General features: G+C 36.6%; 1 protein-coding gene across 1 annotated transcript in view; it reads right to left on the bottom strand.

Annotated features, from left to right (window-relative positions):
* ESR1 (estrogen receptor 1) overlaps positions 1–19,899 on the bottom strand; it is a 158,071-nt gene that overhangs the window by 45,493 nt on the left and 92,679 nt on the right. Inside the window, 2 exon segments of the mRNA XM_064708184.1 lie at positions 4,664–4,999; positions 17,293–17,409. Of these exon segments, the coding sequence (XP_064564254.1) occupies positions 4,664–4,999; positions 17,293–17,409 (453 nt within the window).

Below are 19,899 nucleotides of genomic sequence, written 5' to 3'. Positions count from 1 at the left end.
CTAAAGATGTTTTCTGAGGTTATGCATAGAAGCTGCCATAAGTTCTCTTTTCTTCAGAAACTGGTTAACACAACCAACTTTGCAGAGCCAGTTTAAGCAAGTTTTAACTGATGCTGAATTAGTTGCAATAAAGATTGGGACTAGTTCTGACCTTCCCAATCAGGGCATGTCTGCAAGGATACTCATCTCATTTTGAAGATTTTCCTCAGCATTTCCCTCAGCATTTCTTTATAACAGATCTCTGCCTACATAATTTTACACAATCTATCACAAATTACATTGTATTACTCCATTTTGTAGAATAGCTTCACTTTTATCCAATACATCTAATTAGCTCCTTCTTCTCCCATGCCCACCTATTTACATGATCAGAAAGACTGGCTAACCAAAAACTATTTTTTAAAGCCTACACAGCAAAGTAAACTCCAGAAATACCCCTGAAAGTCTTTATTCTATTTTGTAACCTGTATCTTCATTGCTTTTCATGCTCTGTTGATATAAATTTCTTCCTTCCTAAAAAAAATGTAGTCTTTTTGGATTTCAGTAAAGCTTGCAATACTCTCTCACAGTATCCTTCTAGACAAAATATCCAGCACAAAGCTGTTTTCATACTTCAGTTCAAAGATGAGTAATTACTTTTAACACTAGAAGTTCTTTTCATTGATTAACATTCAAAAATAAAAATATTACTATGTTCTTCAAAAAAAGTATTCAGGCTTCACTAACCAATCTAGTTTTGGGGTTGAGGCGTAGGTTAAAGCGTATGTGTGTGTGTTCAGGGATTTTACAAAGGAATTGCTTAAATTACCTTGTAACAACATGCAATGGGTGAGCACCCGGCTCATGGGTGGTCATGGGTGGGGCACAAAGGGTTAAAGTGAGTGGGGTGATCTATGGTTGGTGACCTGTCCCTGGTGGGGTTCCACAGGGCTCCATCCTCTGCCCTGTGCTCTTCTACATCTTCATAAATGACAGGGACACAGGACTGGAAGGGATACTGACCAAATTCACAGCTGATATGAAACTGGGAGGAGCTGCTGACAGCCTTGAGGGCAGGGAGGTCCTGCAGAGAGACCTCAATAAATCAGAGGCCTGGGCAATCACCAGCCGTAAGAATTTTAACATGGGAAAGTGGGATTCTGCACCTGGGACAGGGCAACCCTGGATGTACAGACACACCGAGGAGTGAGAGGCTGGAGAGCAGAGCCACAGAAAGGGACCTGGGGGTCCTGGTCAGGGGCAAGTTGAACCTGAGCCAGCAGTGCCCTGGCAGCCAGGAGGGCCAACCCTGTCCTGGGGGGCATCAGGCACAGCATGGCCAGCCAGGCAAGGGAGGGGATTGTCCTGCTCTGCTCTGAGCTGGGGCAGCCTCACCTCCAGTGCTGGGGGCAGCTCTGGTGCCACAACATAACAACGTTAAACCACTAGAGAGCATGCAAAGGAGGCCGTGAGGATGGTGAAGGGCCAAGAGGAGAAGCTGTATGAGGAGCAGCTGAGGTCACTTGGTCAGTTCAGCCTGGAGGAGACTGAGGACAGACCTCACTACAATCTGTAACTATTTCATGAGGCCAGAGGAGGGGCAAATACTGATCTCTTTCTGTGGTGACAGGGCCCAAGCAAATGGCCTGAAATTATGTCAGGGAGGTTTAGGGTGGTATTAGAAAAAGGTTCTTCACCCAGAGGGTGCTTGGGCACTGGAACAGGCTCCCCAGGGCAGTGGTCACAGCACCAGCCTGACAGAGTTCAGCAAGCATTTGGACAGTGCTGTCAGAAATATGGTGCGATTCTTAGGGACGGTGCTGAGCAGGGCCAGGACTTGGACCCAATGGTCCTTGTGGGTCCTTTCCAACATGGCATATCCTGTGATTCTGTGATCACTGTGAAATATGATTTCAACTCAGCCACTCATATAGACTTTACTCCTTGCTTGCCTACATCCTGCATGTAGGTAAATGAACTTGCACAATGTTTCCAAGGCTTGAGAAATGTGCGTAGGGGAAGCCATTTCCTGCAACTGATTTTTTTCTGTTTCTAAAAAGGATGTTCACTTTTTAGGAAAAAAGGATATTTTTACCCTTGATCCTGAAGCTTGAAACCCTAGTAAATTAACTGAAAATACAACTGAATGGATTTCCACAATCCTGTTGCACCAAATACTTAAAAAAGTTATTCAGTTCCCCCATTCATGAATAATGTATACAAAAATCCTCTCTAATTCAGCTGCATCGTTTAAATCCTAGTAATAATGGAGTAGTCAATGGCAACATGCGGTGGGGGTGAAAATGCAATTTAAATTGTCAGACACATTTCCATTAAATTATAAATATTCCCAGTATGTTCTAGCAGAAGAAAATTTCAGCAAGCAAAGACCCAATCTTTGAAAGGTGATCAGTGCTTCTAAAATTTAATATCAGCAACTATGTGCACACAACATTTCCTAGAGAACAAGAGATTAAAAAATATATATTTAAGCACATAGGTCTAAATTTCTTATTCTCAGAGACCCCAGTTGTAGAGGTGGGTAAAGAATTGGACCTGAATTCTTTTAAATCAACTTTCTAAAGCACTTTAATTTCTGCTTTTGTTCATGCATACTATTCTCCAGGCCACAACATCCAGAACCAGCTCGGTGTCCAGCACTTTCAGAACCCCCAAACTCTTTTTTTCTCTCTGTCCTGCTTTAGGTATAATTGTTGTTTTCCTTTGGTATAATTCTTTGTATAGTGCCTAACAGATCAAACTATGAAAGGAAAGGGATTTTTGTTATTTAATTCTAGCTAAAGTTCAACAGTTCTGTAGAAAACTTCACCTACAAGAGTACTTATTAATGGATATCATGACCAAGCCACTGGGCTTGGTTTCTCCTTAGGAGCAATTTTGAGAGTTAATGTAAATTTAAATGTAAAATACATTGGCTATACACAAAGGGTTGATAACCTTACACATTTGATTTTCTGGTGTCAGATGCTTTCTTAAAATTTGAAGTTTATATTTGGCAAACCAGGTAATTTTTTAATCCAGTTTTAATCATCTTGAAAACAGGCAGTTCTAGAGATATGTCTGAATAAAAAGCAGATCTTGGCCCTCTGACAATGTTACTTAATTTCTAAACACATTTCCATTAATACTCTCAAAATCAAAAGTCATGGAAACCAAATGTTTCCAGTTGGACAACATAATGAATTTAGATTGATGTATCTTGTATTTAAATTAATTTGTTTTAACAGACTCAGAGTAATTAATTATATCTCTAAAAATCCATAGAAAGGTAATCTTAATTTATCTGTTTCGATAGTGAATAGCTTTAATACTATGTACATAGGTTCATTTTTCAAAAGCATTTTTGTAATGGCATGATACAAAACATACCTAAATTAACAGGAGAACTGCCCTTGACTTGAACAGACTGTAGATCAGGCTTCAACCACCGTGACTTTGTCAAGAATAAAATTCTCAAGGGATTTCTTATAAGATACGATGAGAAATGAAACACACACAGGTTCTCATTGATCATAGCTGGAGCCCACAAAGTGACATGTGAAAAGTGGCTGAAAGGGAACCCTTAAGGACTGGAAAAGACATGGTTATTGATTCACCGGGAACAGTCTTGCCAAGCTCAAATGAAGGAAAACAGAAAAATGGAATAACCTGGGTGTAATTCTTTTGAGTTAATGCACTATGTGAGTGAGAGCTGTGTTAGACGTCTCTAGCATCCCTTCCTAAAGCATCTACATAATTTTAATTAAATAAATGGCTACAGTAAAAAACTTAAAAGATCAGAACTCCAATCAATTATTAAGTATAAATTACCATGTATGCCAGTATTTTTACCAAGATAAAACTCTGACATGTGCAATAAATGTCTTACAAATTTTTAAATCTTATGAAGAGTATTTTTTTACATTGAAACTGTGAAAGTGATGAACTTTAACAACAAAACTACTCTCTCACTTCATTTATATTGATTAACTGAACTACATGAATGAATATATAACATACACTCAAAGAAAAATGTTACATACTTCCTACAATTCTCTAATTCACTTTGGGAAAAGAGGGAATCACAGTGCATCAAAAATAATTTCATACTGAAATTTTTATTCTGGATTTGTTTTTCAGACCCAAAATTCATGAAAGATCTGTAATTCACAGTCAAAACTATAACCCAGCAACTAAATAAATCTTAGTAATACTTACAGGCTTAGTAGTGATACGGAACTTAGGCTTGCATTACATATGTGAGAGTAACCCTTTTCTAAGGAGATCAAAATATTTAACATAATTTGATTAGGTCAAATTGACTGGATTTGGCCAATAATCTCTTTCAACCTTTAATTTTGTAGAGTTTTGTACAGAAAAAAAGAAGGATTTTCAAACAAAAAACTGCCCAGCATCCTATAGAGTGGCGAAGATACCTTTTCTTGAATAAATCTTTCCTCAAAAGTCACTTACATTGCACAATAACATTTTATTGACCAATATAACATAAACTTTGTTTAATGTTGTAAATTTTGTTTATGTATTTATACTTAAATGAACAATTTTAATTAAATGAGAATAGTTAGTCAGAAAATCAGTATGTGGGTTTGTTGGGTTTTTTTGTTTAGTTTTTTTTTTTTTTTAATCTACAGGTTTTATAGTTTACATGGGCTTTTTTCCTTACCTGGAACTCTCTTTGCCCAGTTGATCATGTGCACCAATTCTCTGTCTGCAAGGTTGGTCAACAGGGTCATCATAGAGGCTTCATTGAATGGTCTGTTTGGGTCATATTCAGAATAAACCAGGGGGGGCTCAGCTTCCAGCAAGGCACTGACCATCTGTTCTGCCGTCAGGGACAGGGCTGGGCTGTTCTTCTTGTTGTGTTTAACCACCAGTGGACTTGTCCAAAGGGTGGGAGCTCGCAGCTCTGTTGAAGAAGCCTCCCCATTCCTGGAATCCTGCTCCTCTCTTTGGCGTTTTTGTTTCATCACTCGCCCACCTCTGCGGTCTTTCCGGATTCCTGGAGACACACAAGAATACCATCAATCCCTTCCCTTGAACTTAAGTGTTATGTACACTTGGCTTCAGTCAACAGCAGATGTTTTTGATAGATCCAGGCAGCACTGAGTCTTGACTAAGACTTCTTCAGGAGCCTTACACCGGTAGTTGGACAGAGAAACTAATTTTTAAAGTATAGTGTCAGGAATAGTGCACCCCTTCCTAAAATTCAGATCAGTTGGGCTCACACAGAAATCCAGACTAGTGATACTGTACCGTTGCCTTAACCCAGCAAAAGGAAAGTCAGTTATTGGGAACAAATAAATATTTCCTTATGACCAAAACTTCAAAGTACGTCCCAACCTCTAGCAGAATATTAGTCTATAAATTAGCAATGATAAATTAATGATGTTGGAGGGTCAGACGGATCACAGAAGTAGCTCTCAAAAATTACCGAGAATGTTTTGCTTAAAGTCACCAATTATTTTAATTAAACATCATCCTATTATGGAGCCTGTGATCTTCATAATTATATAAAAAATACTCAAGAAAGTTCCCATTATAAGATGAGTTTATACAGCAATAAAGAATGCCATTTAAGTAGATAAACATAAGTACAAAAAGGAGAGATAATTACGACCTCAGATTCTAATGTGGGAGACCTACTGTCAAAAGGCTGAAATAAACCACAACAGAAACCATTATTGTCATTACTGCACATTTCTGCAATGTGCTTTGCACTGTATGACCCTGAACTTAGGATATTATCAAGTCAGCCATACCAATTCAAACAACATAAGACCTTTGCAGTGGAACAAAATTTCCCTTTGTGGAAAAGTTACAAGAAAAATACAATGATAAAGCCCACATGGACTCCAACCATAAAGGGAGGGTTAAGTCTGGATCTAAGTGGAGGAGTATCAGGCATTTTGAGACTGAGTCAAAAACTTAAATCCATCATCAAGTGGAGGCAAGGGAGGACAACCAAGTAATAAGAAAAGCACACAAGGAATTGAGATATGAGAAGGCAGCTTATGATGCTGCTTATGCTGGACTTCTCATGCAATAGGTAAAAGCAGCACTAGTCCCAGCTTGAAATGCAAAAGAAGTATCTACAGAGAATAAAGATGTAAACCATTGAAGAAATAGGGAAAACATTTCAAACAAAACAAAACAAAAATATTTGCAAGCAATCAGTACAGGTCTTTCTAAATGTTGGGGAAAGGGAAACACAACATTTGCTCAGCTCTCTTAACACCACAAAATTTCAAACCTTTAGAATCCCAGTCTTTGTTGGCAGCATTTTCATCTCACATCTTTCATACAAATGTTATTCTTCTCAGCCTCAAAGTAACAGGGAGAATCTTTCAATCTCTTTTCCTCTTTCTTGAATTATGAATTCAACACTGAATTAGTATTTGGAGATTAGGCATTTTATGTTTAATTCATTCAAAATCTAGTGGGCTTTGTGATTCTATTCCATTAATCTATTCAGATAAAGGGAGTTCAGTAAATCTCTCATCACTCCTATTACTTAACCTGTCTGCACAGTCCCAGTCACTACACTAATTCTAAGCCAAAACTCTCAGGCGTGTTGCTGTTCCCATTTTTCATTCAGCAATACCAATCTTTCCTTCCACTGAACAGTTCCTGTTAAGGAGAGGCAGGGAGATTCTTGCTATTCAGAAAAACCCGACTTATTCTGGCAAATTGTCATCAGGGAGATATTCTCACTGGTAACTTCCTTGCAATACTCAATAGCAGGCATGCTCTATCTGTAATAGATATTTTTGTTGTATGTTGTATTTGTTGTATGTTTTGTATCAATTTAAAGGTTTTGAATTAAACTGCCCTGTGAAACATGTATATATAATCGCATGAACAAGCCCACATGATTCACAGAAATTAAAGCATTTGTTAACTTTCTCACATTCCAAATTTTATAGCTTCTCATCTAGAAATTTTCTTTCTATGCTGTTCAACATACTCATAAATAGATAGGCTGACATAATTCATAAACAAGAAGTTGAGGTTAGAAAAATACTATAAAAACATCAGATAAGTTTAGAAAGTAAACAGAAGGCTAGAAATTACTAGGGAAGGAAGGGAGGACAGAACAACTTCATAAATCACAGAGTTTATTATTGTGAGGCACACTACAGTGAACACTGCATACAGTTCTGTTCTTCCCAAATTAAAAAGAGATATAAAAATAAATTAAAAAGGGATAGGAGAAAAACAAGTAAGATTATTTGAAATGTGAAACAGCTTTAGTGTAAGAAATATCTATACTGACTATATCTGCTTGGCCTGCAAGCCAGATACAAGACTAGAAAATCAGGAATAGCAATAGGATGAATAAGGTGCAAAATGCTAAAGTTCCTCTTCTAACACAAGAAGGTTTCAAATGAAAATACCCCAGCAAGGTTCAGGACAGACAAGGAGGGGTTCTCTTTCACACCATGGAGAAAGACTGACAATGTAAATAAATTAGAGGGTGGTATATTTAGAAATCTGTAGGCCAAATGTGAGAGACAAAATAATCCATTAAAGGTTAGTAAATATAAGTAGGGCAACTTCAGCATTAAGTCTCCATCATATAGATTACTGGAAGATCAGAGTTTTTGTGTGTTTGCTTTTACTTAGTCCAGGTCTGCCTTGCTAAGTAAAACAAGGATGTGATGAGGATTTTACTTAACAGAGAAAGGATGGCAAATGTAAGCATATTTAGCTGTTTACAAATAAACCGGATGTTAAATAAGAACAATAGTTTAATTTTTAATTCATCTGAAAGCCTACCACTGGCTTTTCTTCACCTTAGAACAAAAAAAGCAGTGCATTAAGGAAAGCTGAACGAAACCGGTTTGGAGGAGATGCCTCCCACAAATTTATTTTTTGCATTTTTATTTCCGGATTAAAAAAAAAGTCAACCAACCAACCAACTGCAGCAATTTTACTACTGGATTTTGTAGAGACTAAGTCTGAAAAAAAAGTCAGTAAGTGTATGCATTCCTTCTGCATCACATCACCAGCTTTTATGATCACAGACAGAAAGGTCTCTGAATCATATTCATCAGAGATTAATAGACCTTACTACTAATTCTTTACCTAAGGCCTAGATGGACAAACAACAAACTTACTCACTTTCTAGAACTAAATAGGAGTGAGTATCTCTCTGAAAAATGCAAGTGCTACCAAAGCTCCTTCAACTTAATCAAATTTTATCTCTGTTAAAGAGAGATAATAGTGATGCACAGCCACTAATTGCAAAAAAGGCAACTCTATCAAACTACAATTTCCTTGACAAAAGTGCAATGATTCTGTAAGGGTTTTTTAAATATATGAATGCATCCATTTTAATTTAGCACTTCAGCAAATAAAGGAGCCTTAATTGTCAAGTGTTACAAAAGACAATGTTCTAGCAAAAACTGAAGAACTATGCATCTTGCAAGAGCTCTAAAACAATTTCCACTTGAGTTTTAAAGCTGCAAGAGCCAAGATTTTCAAAGGCAGTTCTACAAAGCTTCATATGTAAATTCAGTCAGACTTTTGGACATGGAGACAAGTTTCAAATCATTAGAACTTGATCAGCAGTAAAATTGCATATGGACAATAAAATTGCATATGACACTCCCATGGCAGAGGAGTTGGAACTAGATGATCTTTAACATCCTTTCCAACTCAAGAGTCTATGATCATATGATTGTGAAAGATATGTTAACCATATTAAATACTTTCCTAGTGTTTTCCCATATGTCATTAAAGTAAAGCAAAAAATAAATTCCAGATCGTTAAAACAAAAGATCCAAAATTAAAAATGCACTGAATGAGCACTGAATCTCAGCTATACAACAGCCTTTTTTTCCTACCTACTGCTAATAAAAAAGCTCCACTTTCATACCTTCATATAAAATATTTGAGAATATTCAGAGGAAGAATAGGAGGAGACCAATTAGACTCAAATTTGCTTGGCGGTGTGTGAACTACAGAGTAATACATTTTAGATTTGAAGATGTAACGTATAATCTCCAATTTTATTCAAGTTAAATACAGTACTTGTGAACTGGTTTGTATAATATTTTTCAATTTATTTCTTGTTAGAAATTTGGTCAATCAACAACAGTTTGTAGCCACTTTTTTTTTCCTTTTTTTTTTTTTTTTTTTCTTATTTGTGTTTGGGATTTTGGGAGGGTTTCGGTTTTGGGTTTTTTGTTTGGTTTGGTTTGATTTTTTTTCTTTTTCCTTTTTTTTTTTATTTAAGAGGGCAACAAAAAGAAGGAATTATGATTGGATTTGGAAACAGTGATGGGTAAACGGTTTACCAGCTGACTTTCCAGCCTGGAACAATCTTTGAACCTGAGGGTCTTTGTCCACACTTCTGCTCCTTGTCAGCAGGCCCCAGAGGAGAGACATTTGACACTTCTGTATACATGCACAGCCTTGTAGCCTTAACAGCCTATAATTTTGTCAGTTTGTCAAAAGAGTGCTTCAAATGTTCTTGGAAGCACCTTCTCTTCCAAACAATGTCGTTGCTCTTCACAACCAACCTACCTCATTGGCATCCTGTTGAAAATTGCCAGAGAGAAAGAACGTCTGTTTTAGAGAGAAACAATCCCTAACGTTTTGTAAATCAAACCCTGCTTGACAATAAAAGAGACAATGTATGTGGTAAGTGAAAGATATTATAAATAAGAAGGTATCGCTCAGAGAGGCAGAGAGTCAATTGCCCGCTGATGATCAAAGTGTTAAGGGAGAACTCACTGAACAGGCCATGGCAGAGCTGCCAGGCAAATCCTTTACACGGGTGTTTGCAAAGGAAGAAACCAGATTTTCCTATGACACAATCCTACCTTTCTGAAACTGAAGTTGGGATTGAAGAGACCAGAAATTCAAAAGTGTCTCTCCAAATGCCCAAGTATGGGAAGGATTTACTAAACTGTTGGGAGAAGCCCTCTGGGGCTGAGTCCAGACTCACTTTGGTGTCATTGCTGCCACTAGCCAAACTAAGGGACTGCAAAAGCAGAACAATGTGAACAAGCCAACAGTTCCCTTATGGACACAAACTGAGTGTCTCAGCACAATTGGCCCTCGAGTCCAAAGGGCAGATGCAGGTGAGGTATCTGTCTCCCAGCAGCCTCCTACAGCACCTTCACTTTACAGGCAGGCACAGGAGACACACCTCTGCTGAATCCAACAGCTTTATAATGCTTCATTGGCAATAAAACAGAATCCTACAGCTTCCTTTCAAACATAAGGCCACTGTAGCTGCTGTACATAAGCAGAAGTCAATAACATAATTTCATTCCTGATAGATTTATAACAGAGAGAGATTGCTGAAGCTCTGACTGCAGTGTAGGTTCTAATATTTTAATGTATCTCAGCATGGTGGTCCTTCCAAGGTGATTTTGAAGACCTTTGAGATTTTTTGGGAACTTTTCTGCTTGAATCTCTCTACATAAATACATTATTTGGTCACAGAAAAGTAACACCACTTTCCAAATTCAAATTTTATAGCCTAATAAATCCTTCTTTTGAATATGATTCAGACAATCAGCCCCTTATTTCATTCCCATTTCTCTTTCAGAAAATGAAACAGTGATGCAAATTGTGCTGAAAACCCAGGTGGGTTGACAATTAGTTTAAATGAGAAACATTGTCTGAAATCTTCTAAAAAGATTAATCAGAATTTAAAGTCTAATCTCAAACAGACCTGCCCCAAGTGACAGTGCTTAACAGCCTGATTTCTGACAAGGATATCTAGATACTCAGTACTATAAATAAGTAACAGATTTGTGTTCAGTCTGTGCACCTGGATGTTACAGTCTCTTTAACTCCTCCTCAGGAGTCAAGAAACAAATCTGTTTATGTGAGTTTTTTCAAAAAATATCTCTTATCTTTTTCCAAACTGGGGCTTATTTCTCCTCTATAGTCAGGATCCCCTTCTATTGGAGATAGAGGGAGAGAGAAGTCACAGCGGGGATTTAGATTCCGATATTCTGGTTCGACTCCTGGCTCCTTACTCATTGACCAAGTCACACTACATATCTCAGTGCTCCAGAAATCCTACAGACAACAATGCAGATCATAAAACTGGTCTTTCATGTAAAGTCTTAAAGACTACAAAAAATAGCTCTTAAAAAGCAGGCAAATGTCATCTGGGGTCTCTAATGACTATTCATAATGCACAGTTTGAGAAACAATGATCTATTAAATTAAAGATGAAGGTGCAAGGCATGATTCATCCTAATCTGTATTTTTGTATTCAGTCTTTGGCAGTCATAGCACATAACACACCTAAAGAGCATCTCAGGACATGTATAAGTGAAACAAGAGAAGTTCAATTAATCCATCATTCAAATTAATCCCTTTCAGTGTTGACACTCCTGATAAACTCATATCAAGTTTTGGTTAGAGTAAGCATGGCAACTGCCCCATTCCTAGACAATATTTACAATGAGCCTTTAGACATTTCAGGGATCACAAGAAAGCCTTTTGAGGAACATTCTCTACATCCACCATGGTGTGGGAAAGCCAATCATTTTAGGACAATGAGTCCATTGGTATAAATCTCAAAGACAGTAAGAAATTTTAATTGCTACATTTTAGAAATTGAGTATTGGAGGTATTTGGCCTGATACCAGGACTGAGTGCTAGAACTGAACTGTAAATGTGTAACCAAGAGAAGAGCCAGAACCATACAATCAGAATCGTGGACAGTTTTGGGTTGGAGAGGATCTAAAAGATCATCTAGTTCCAACCTCCTTGCCATGGTCAAAGACAACTTTCATTAGACCAGGTTGCTCAGAGCCCCTCCAAGCTGGCCTTGAACATTTCCAGGGATAGGGCAATGTTTCTGAGCAACTTGTTCCAGTGTCTCTCCACCACCTTCAGAGAAAAGAATTTTCTCATCCAAACTTACCCCCTTCCAGTTTGAAGCCATTAGTCCTTGTCCTACCACTAAATTATCTTATAAAAAGCCCTTCTTGAGCACTCTTACAGCTCTGGTACTCTAGGAATTACTCAAGTAATGAAAAAGTATGAAAAGGCCAAAAATCCAATGTAAACTAATATACAACTACAATCAGCTTGACAATTTCAAACAAATGTTCAAGAGTTAAACATTAAAAATTCTGCATTAATTCTTCATTAATTTTTTTTTACATATCCAGTTACAGCATATAACTAAGCATAAGACAATTTGTCCCATTTTATCCTGTTTCCACCTGGCTGTGAAAGGTCTTAACTATGCATAAATTCACTGCTGAATCTGCTTTGAGCAGGTGGCTCAACAAAAGACTTCCTAGATTTCCTTCTAGCACAGATCATTTTATGTAGTGGAATAAGAAGATAAATCATCTTTGGCAAAGGTGTTCACAATTACCGTCTCTCTTTCTAATTTTGGGGGCAGAACACAGGAGTATTGTACTTTGTGACATTTTAATGGCAGCGATCCCCTTTGCATGTGTGAAAAGAGGATAAAAAATACTTCACAAAAAAATCTGATTTCATTTCCACGTTATTTTCCCAGAAAACTGCTGTAAACTCAAAAAACTTTGCTTCAAATGTGCACAAGTACATGCTTTTGGCCCAACAATTTCAACTTTAAAGAGTCCATTTCCTCATACATTTATCAGGCCCCACCTACAGCTATTTGGCTGAGTACAGAACAGTATGTCTAATAAGCACCATTGAGGTTCTCCTCCAACAAACCAGAATCATTCCACATCCACAATCCATTTCCTTTCATTCACTAATTTCTCCTTTAAATATAATAGCTAATTAAAAGATAAGTACATGAAAATGTAGAAGACCTTGAGCCCATCCAGTGGTTGCATCAGACATCAATTTACTTCTGCTTTTGAGAATTATTTTAATAACTCCTTTTCATGAATAATAAGCCTTTTTTCATGAATAAATATAGAATTCAGCAAGGAAGTATGGATCTCTCAATTTAAAGACAAAAATCAGCAAGGTCCTTCTCTGACAGAATGAAAAAATTTGTTTTTTCATTTTCCTGGTAAAAATTTATCTTAAACTTCAGCAAGACTGTTGCACTGAACCAGACTGGCTTAGAGGTGGATAAACCATTTCAAAAGAATGTAAGAGAAAAACTGAAGCCTAGAGACTCCAGTCTCTAGAAGTTAATGAAAGTGTCTATAGTCCAATGGCATGTGGTTTTACCACACTGTTACAGCCAGCAGAGAGTTTCACTCCCTGGGCTGTATCACAGTAATTTCTGAAGCATTCTCGGGCAATTTGTGAGGGTAACACTGCAGGATGTAGGCTTCAAATGTGCTGTAACACTCTGATTTCATTATCACAACAAAGAGTACAGAGAATCTTCTCTTTACAACCTGAGATTTCAGGCTGTTCAAAGACAGTAAATACCCCATGTCATATACAAAGTCACCATCTGAATGTAGCACATGAGCACTCAAATCCTTGATAGCCACATTTCCTATGATTTGATGCAAGGAAGCCATCAGCATTCCACAACTGAAAGAATTATGTAGGTGTCAGGGTGGTTAAACATGGACTATCAGGCAAATAATGGATTTTCCTTTAGGTATCTGGCATTTAGCATTATGGCATTTTTTTACCATAGCCACAAATCCCACTTGGACCCTGTTGCTCTTATTCCACACAGCATTAGAGATAAATCTGTCTTGTCACACATTGAAAGGAAGGGAAGAATGCAGCATGCTGCTAATTACTAGATGCACTCATTCACTTACCACACTATGAAAATAATTATTAAAAACCAAAAAAACAAGGTGCTTTTGGTTTCATAAAATTAGGGTCTTTGGGCCCAAGTCACCAGAAAGCTTTTAAAACAATGGGGAAACAGAAAACTAGGTCTGTATTGGAGCAGGGGTCACCTGCACTTTACATATGGTTGGAGCTTCAGGGTTGCAGCTGCTGTAACAACACCATTTGAAAGCTGGCACCCTGCATCATGTGAAAGTTGGAGTACACTCCCCAAACCAGGACAGAAACAAGCCTCAAGAAGGCATCAGGAGATTGTAAAAAAAAACAAGGCTTCTCCCCCATGCTACAGAACAGAAGTAAAAGGGATATGGCAAGGACCTTATTCGATGTGCCCACTTTATCCTCATGTACAAACATTAGAGCACAGACTAATTTATAACACATAATTTTAAGGGTTTATTCAGAAAGAGAGAATGAAGTATTTGAACAAAATATAACAGCTTTAAATTATGCCTCAGATGCCTGCCGCATCAGCAGAGATTCTTGCAGTCTAATTGTCTCTTGAAGCAGCACAGTAACAGATGCAGAAGGAAACACTTGCAATCACAAGAGGAGAGAAAAAAAAAAAGTCTTCAGTACTGAAAGTAGTTTTTAAAAGACCGAAGAACAGGGAAGAAAAAAAAAATCAATAAAATTTCCACAGGAACTCATAAGAGGAACTCATCAGTAAATGTTCCTTCCACACAGTTCAAGGACCACTTGAAGCCTGCACTTTTTCTGCATGAAGCCTCTAAAACACATTTCAGTTGTGTCCACTCTACCAAAAATAATATATATGAATGTTTTCAGTCTGCATTAAGTGACCTTCTGTGAGGAAAACTTCAGCAGCCATATTCTATATCAGATGTTTAGAATTAACCAGAGACATTTAATGAAGATTTTGCCTACCTTCCTATTTACTGAAAGTCCATATTTAATATCAGTTATTACTCATATCACTTAAATGGCAGATAAAAGTCACAAGTTGGCAACTTTTAAAATTTATTGAGAAACCTCAGCTAATTTAGTGTAGAATAAAAACTGGGATTGCATTTGGGGGAAAGAAAGATTACGTGTGTTTTCCACTATATCTAAAGGTTGTATCATCATAAGCAAATTGTGGAGGCAGAGATAAAAGTGAGATAAGACACAAAAAATATTCAAGCATATGATAGAATTAATGCTTTAAAAAAAGGCAAATCCTTCAAAATGAACATAAAGTGATGTTTTAAATTAAAAGATCCAATCACAAGAACTAGGAGTTATTGGAGAACACTGTGCATCTTGAGCAAATCACAGAGCTACATTATTTAGTATGTTGAAGAGAAGTTCCCTTTTATCTATTAAAAGAGAAAATCTTCACAGGTCTCCTCAGAAAAAAAAATTAAAAATTAAAAATATTTAAACATTATCACTTAAAGTTAAGCCATATGGCATGATAAGAATATTTACTCAACCTTTATCTTCATCTGAGAGAAATGTGACAATTATAAAGGTCTACATTTAGAAGAGTTTAGGTTTAGATTTAGAAGAATTTTGAAAGGTTTTTCTTCCCCACACCTTCAATGATGACTCAAGAAAAACTTTTTATGTTTTACTTCATGTACATTAACTTCACCTTCCTTGAAGTCATCTGCACACATGACAGATTTATTACTTGTAATTGAGGGATCTTGAGATTTTTTCCAAGACTTCATAAAATAAATATTTTAAAACTCTTGCCTATGAACCAGTGATGAGCTTCATGCATTATTAACAGTACTGTAAGAGCAGATACAATTTATGCTGATCCTACTCTCCTTGTTTATAAACTGTGAGTTTAGTTTCTTAAAAGAAGAAAAACAACAGCAACAAAACAATAAACACTGACAAACAAAACACCACAACACTGACTATTTTTGAACTGCCAGTTCCTGTAGTGACTATAAAAATCTTACAAGCATTGTAAAAGGAAAGGAAAGGATGAAATCCAGATGACTTTTCTCAGGTGAGAACCACTATATGAAATAACAATCCCAGAATATTTATATTTGAAAAAAAATTTGGACAGAATTGCAGTATTTCATTTAGACTTCTTTAATCTAAAACAATGCTGGTTGAGAAATCTTCACCGTTTTTATGAGAGTGAAACAGTTACATATAGAATGGTCAAAAACCTATTAGCACCTGCATCCTGGAGAAGGCATATTGAAAACACAACACTGGCAGAGTGGATCATTAATTAAATACATGTAAGTGGAATTGGATGTAAATGTGCCAAATGAAAAATGCAATGTCATCAACATAAAGCTAATAATAAATCCTAGCTATGAACTGCCACATGTACAAAGGTCAAAGCTAAATCTGCATGTCATACTCATGAATGGATTCTCTGGTTTTAGTGTGACTTTCTTGAACTTCTATCTATTCTGGATCATACCTGTGATATTAACTACATACCCTTTGAAAAGTTCTAGCCATATAAACCAGGATGTTCAGATCAATACATAAAATCTCATGAAAAAAATAAACTATTGTCTTAACTTCTAGAAGAAAAAGCAGATTTTACATCTTCCTCCTGCTTGCATCCCAAAATTGATATTATAAAATCAGTGTCAGCTCTTTCCTAATGCTCGAGTTGAGAAAAATGCAGATCCAATCTCAGGTGCAGCAACAACTTATCATTTTTCCTTCAGTCTTTCCCTTTTTCTCCTAAGATTCTCAGAGCTGGCCTACCTTTGCTGGACTTATAAATGATTCGTTAAGGAAAGGACAAACATGATGAGTTCCTCTTCTCTCTTGCACCAGACTTTCTGTGGCATAAATAAGCATCAGATGCGCCAAAGAAAGGAAGAACCAGTCTGTAATCTAACTAGCTCTTTACACACAAAATACATGGGATCCCATCTGCCCTGTGCACTTACTAGTTTGCTACTTTTTCCCATAGATACAGGTGTCCATACAGCTACTGATTATTCTTCATTGATACAAGCAAAGTGAAATTTTTAGCAGGCTACAACAAGCCATCAGTATTACAAATTTTCTAGGAAAGTGGCATTAATCACAGTTCTTATAAAATGAGTAAGCCTTTAATACTGTTGGGTTAAATTAATTCACATCTAAAATACGTGTACAGTACCAGAAAAGAGAAATTAACTTTCCCTTCCAATATTCACAGAACAAAAATTACATATCCAGAAGTTTATTTAACTAATATGGACTGATTTGAGACTACCAATGCTCTTCCCACTGAACTGCAAAATGCTGAAAAGTCTTGGGTTAAATTTCATTCATCAGGACCTGAAGCCTACCATGAAAGAACACTGAGTTAAAAATAATAACAGAGGAATTCTAATTCTATTGAAATCAATGGTCCTCTTATTTTTCATGCAAATTTGAACAAGATAAAATTATATTCTGGAGCTTTTAATTTTTTATTTAATGAAATCATTTTGATTTAATAGACTTCAACTCAATAAAATCAGTACCTCCCTCCTTTAGTTAGAAACCTTATCAGCAGCCCAATGAAGCTAAAAGGCAGGAAGGCAGACAGCAATGCTGAAGATTTGATGATGGCTGTGTACATACCACCTTTCATCATCCCCACTTCGTAGCATTTTCTCAGTCGGCAGGCCTGGCAACTCTTCCTTCTGTTCTTGTCAATGGTGCACTGGTTAGTGGCAGGACACATGTAGTCATTGTGCCCTGTAAAACCAGAGGGAAAGTAAGGACGCAGCCATACACAGACATGACAAAAATCACTACAACATCTTGGGGGAAAAGGTAGGGTTTCCATCATAGCCTCTCATAAAAGTGTTGATACAGATTTGGAAACTAACATCTGTATGCCACACATTGATTTGCAAATTCTTTAAATTAAAACTTCTGTAGACTAATTAAAACAGTGAACAATTAAAGCAACCACAAAAGAGGATCTATTAACATGAACAAGTGCCTTGACTTCCTTGCTCCCAGGCCGAGAAATACAACACCATCTGGTTTTGTGTGCCTGTGCTGATGTTTAACCAATAGACTGCACAAAATGAGGTTTACAATATTAAAAAGATTTTATCTGTGACAGTCAGTTCCAGTAAAGTAACAATCAACAACATAGAACAGAAGCAAAAATCCTCAGATAATTAATTGTACCTCAGGGATAAATCAGTCACTAATTCCAGCTGCATGTCTACTGCTTTGTGCAAAAACTTTCTGACATGACAAATTCTAAAATTACCACACGCTGAAACCAAGATTGTTACTGGTATCTTCTCCTTCAGAGCTCCTCTTCCTTATTTCTTACTCTCTTTAGCATTTGTTAGTGCCAAAAATCATCTATTCCAATTTGCTCTTAACAAAAGTGTGCTTAAATCTGCTATAAAACTATTTGCCAACCATTGACAAAAGTTAGCAAGGATGAAAAAGCCTCTTCAAAACTATCTCATTGGTGCTCTGTATTCATCTGAACATATCTAAGGTACAGACACATTTTAAAAAAAATGTTACTGCAGAACTGTTTGTTCTTTCTTTGAGGTCAAGGGATCAGCTTGAGGTAAAGTAGGGTGGAGGTTTCACAGAGGCCTTGGTCTCATCAAATCCTCTATCCTTGACTACAAATTAGAAAATAGAGTAAAAATTACTATCAGATTACACCAGGAGCATCTGCTCTCTAATGCTGCATAACTGGGATCTCATCAAAATAAGTAGCCAGTCTATAAACTTGTTACTAGGGGAACAGCTGACTATGCCCTGTCTCAAATAGACAGAAGTATTATTTTTTAGGTCTACTGGATAGAACAAAATAATACTGAAAAAGTCCGTATCCATATGCTTTGCTCCAGCACTGCAGTAAACAGGTACAACTGAACCACCATCTCAACTCAGCGTGAGAGAATGCTTTAATTTTCAGTTCCTCTGGTAGGATACAGACTGTTCTATATCTGGTTCAAAACCTTTCACATGGAAGGAAATAAAAAAAATCAAGTCAGAAAGAAAAGAGCTTCAACCACATATGCAGTATCTACAGAAAAAAGGAGCCAAAAAAAAAAAGGCCATATTTTTAAGAAAATGCACTTATGTTGAATCACACTAAGCAGCAGTGAACAAGTGTAGCACCTGACTTTGATCACCTGCCTTGTTCATTAGGCAACTTTGGAAATACCATGAGATAAAGATGGAAAATTTTAATTACTCTTTTTAAAAACAAATAAGTACTTTGAAAGAATAGCTCATCTTCTTCCTGATGAAGTTAAAAGGTGAATTCACATAGTGAATGAGTGCAGGCTTTGAAATCAGCAAATAATTCAGAAGATCATTTAGATCTCTAAAATGAGCAGATAAATCCCACTTAGGTCAAAGCTGAAATCATGCTAACCACCTTTGCTGGATTGGCTGATTTTTATAGTGTTCAAAGGTTAAAAAAAAAGTGACAGAAGTGACTGCATGCAAAAACCAAAAGTCAAGTGTAATCATATCATCAGGGCACCCATCCTATTTTTGCTATACTTATGTGGGTGATAACCTTCTCCTTGGCTATGAATCTGTATTTACTTGTGCAAACCACAAGTGTTTGGAAATAAACACTTGGCTTGTATAATAGTATATAAAATAATCCTATTTGTAACAGAGCTACAGTTCCAACATTCAGATAATAACATTTTCCTTTTGAAGAGTTTTATCATGAATTTACCATTTAAATGTTAGCATAATTAGTCTGTTTTCATGCACATGATCTGCACCTTAGACAATACACTGTTCACTCAAAGTGCTTGATTGACTTCACAGAATAAAGAATGAAAAATCTGCCTGCTAAAAAACAAAGATCTGTGTGTGATGGGCATACTTCTTTAGATTGCAAGTACTGTTGTTTAGCCTTTCTGATTTCCCATAAATCTAGGGAAAAGATAATGCGTTTAATATTTATCATAATTTTTGGTTTATTTTAATCAACATGACTTCAAGAGATGGGAAAACATGCTGATCTGAGAGTGAAATTAGCAAAAGTTTCATACATGACAGCTGGGATAAAAAGGAAGGAAAGGAAAGCTAAATTGTAGACTTTATCAGCACCTTAAGGTGCCAAACAAGACTGAAAATGAAAAGCAAAACCTTGGGAAAAATTACACTAAAAAGAAAAAAAAAAAACACTTGAACATTACATAGGCTTACCCAGTAAAAACAAATGTTGAATGTAAAATA

The sequence above is a fragment of the Zonotrichia leucophrys genome, chromosome 3 (genome assembly GCF_028769735.1).
Source record: "Zonotrichia leucophrys gambelii isolate GWCS_2022_RI chromosome 3, RI_Zleu_2.0, whole genome shotgun sequence".
NCBI lineage: Eukaryota > Metazoa > Chordata > Aves > Passeriformes > Passerellidae > Zonotrichia > Zonotrichia leucophrys.
This window is presented reverse-complemented; position numbering and strand designations above follow the sequence as displayed.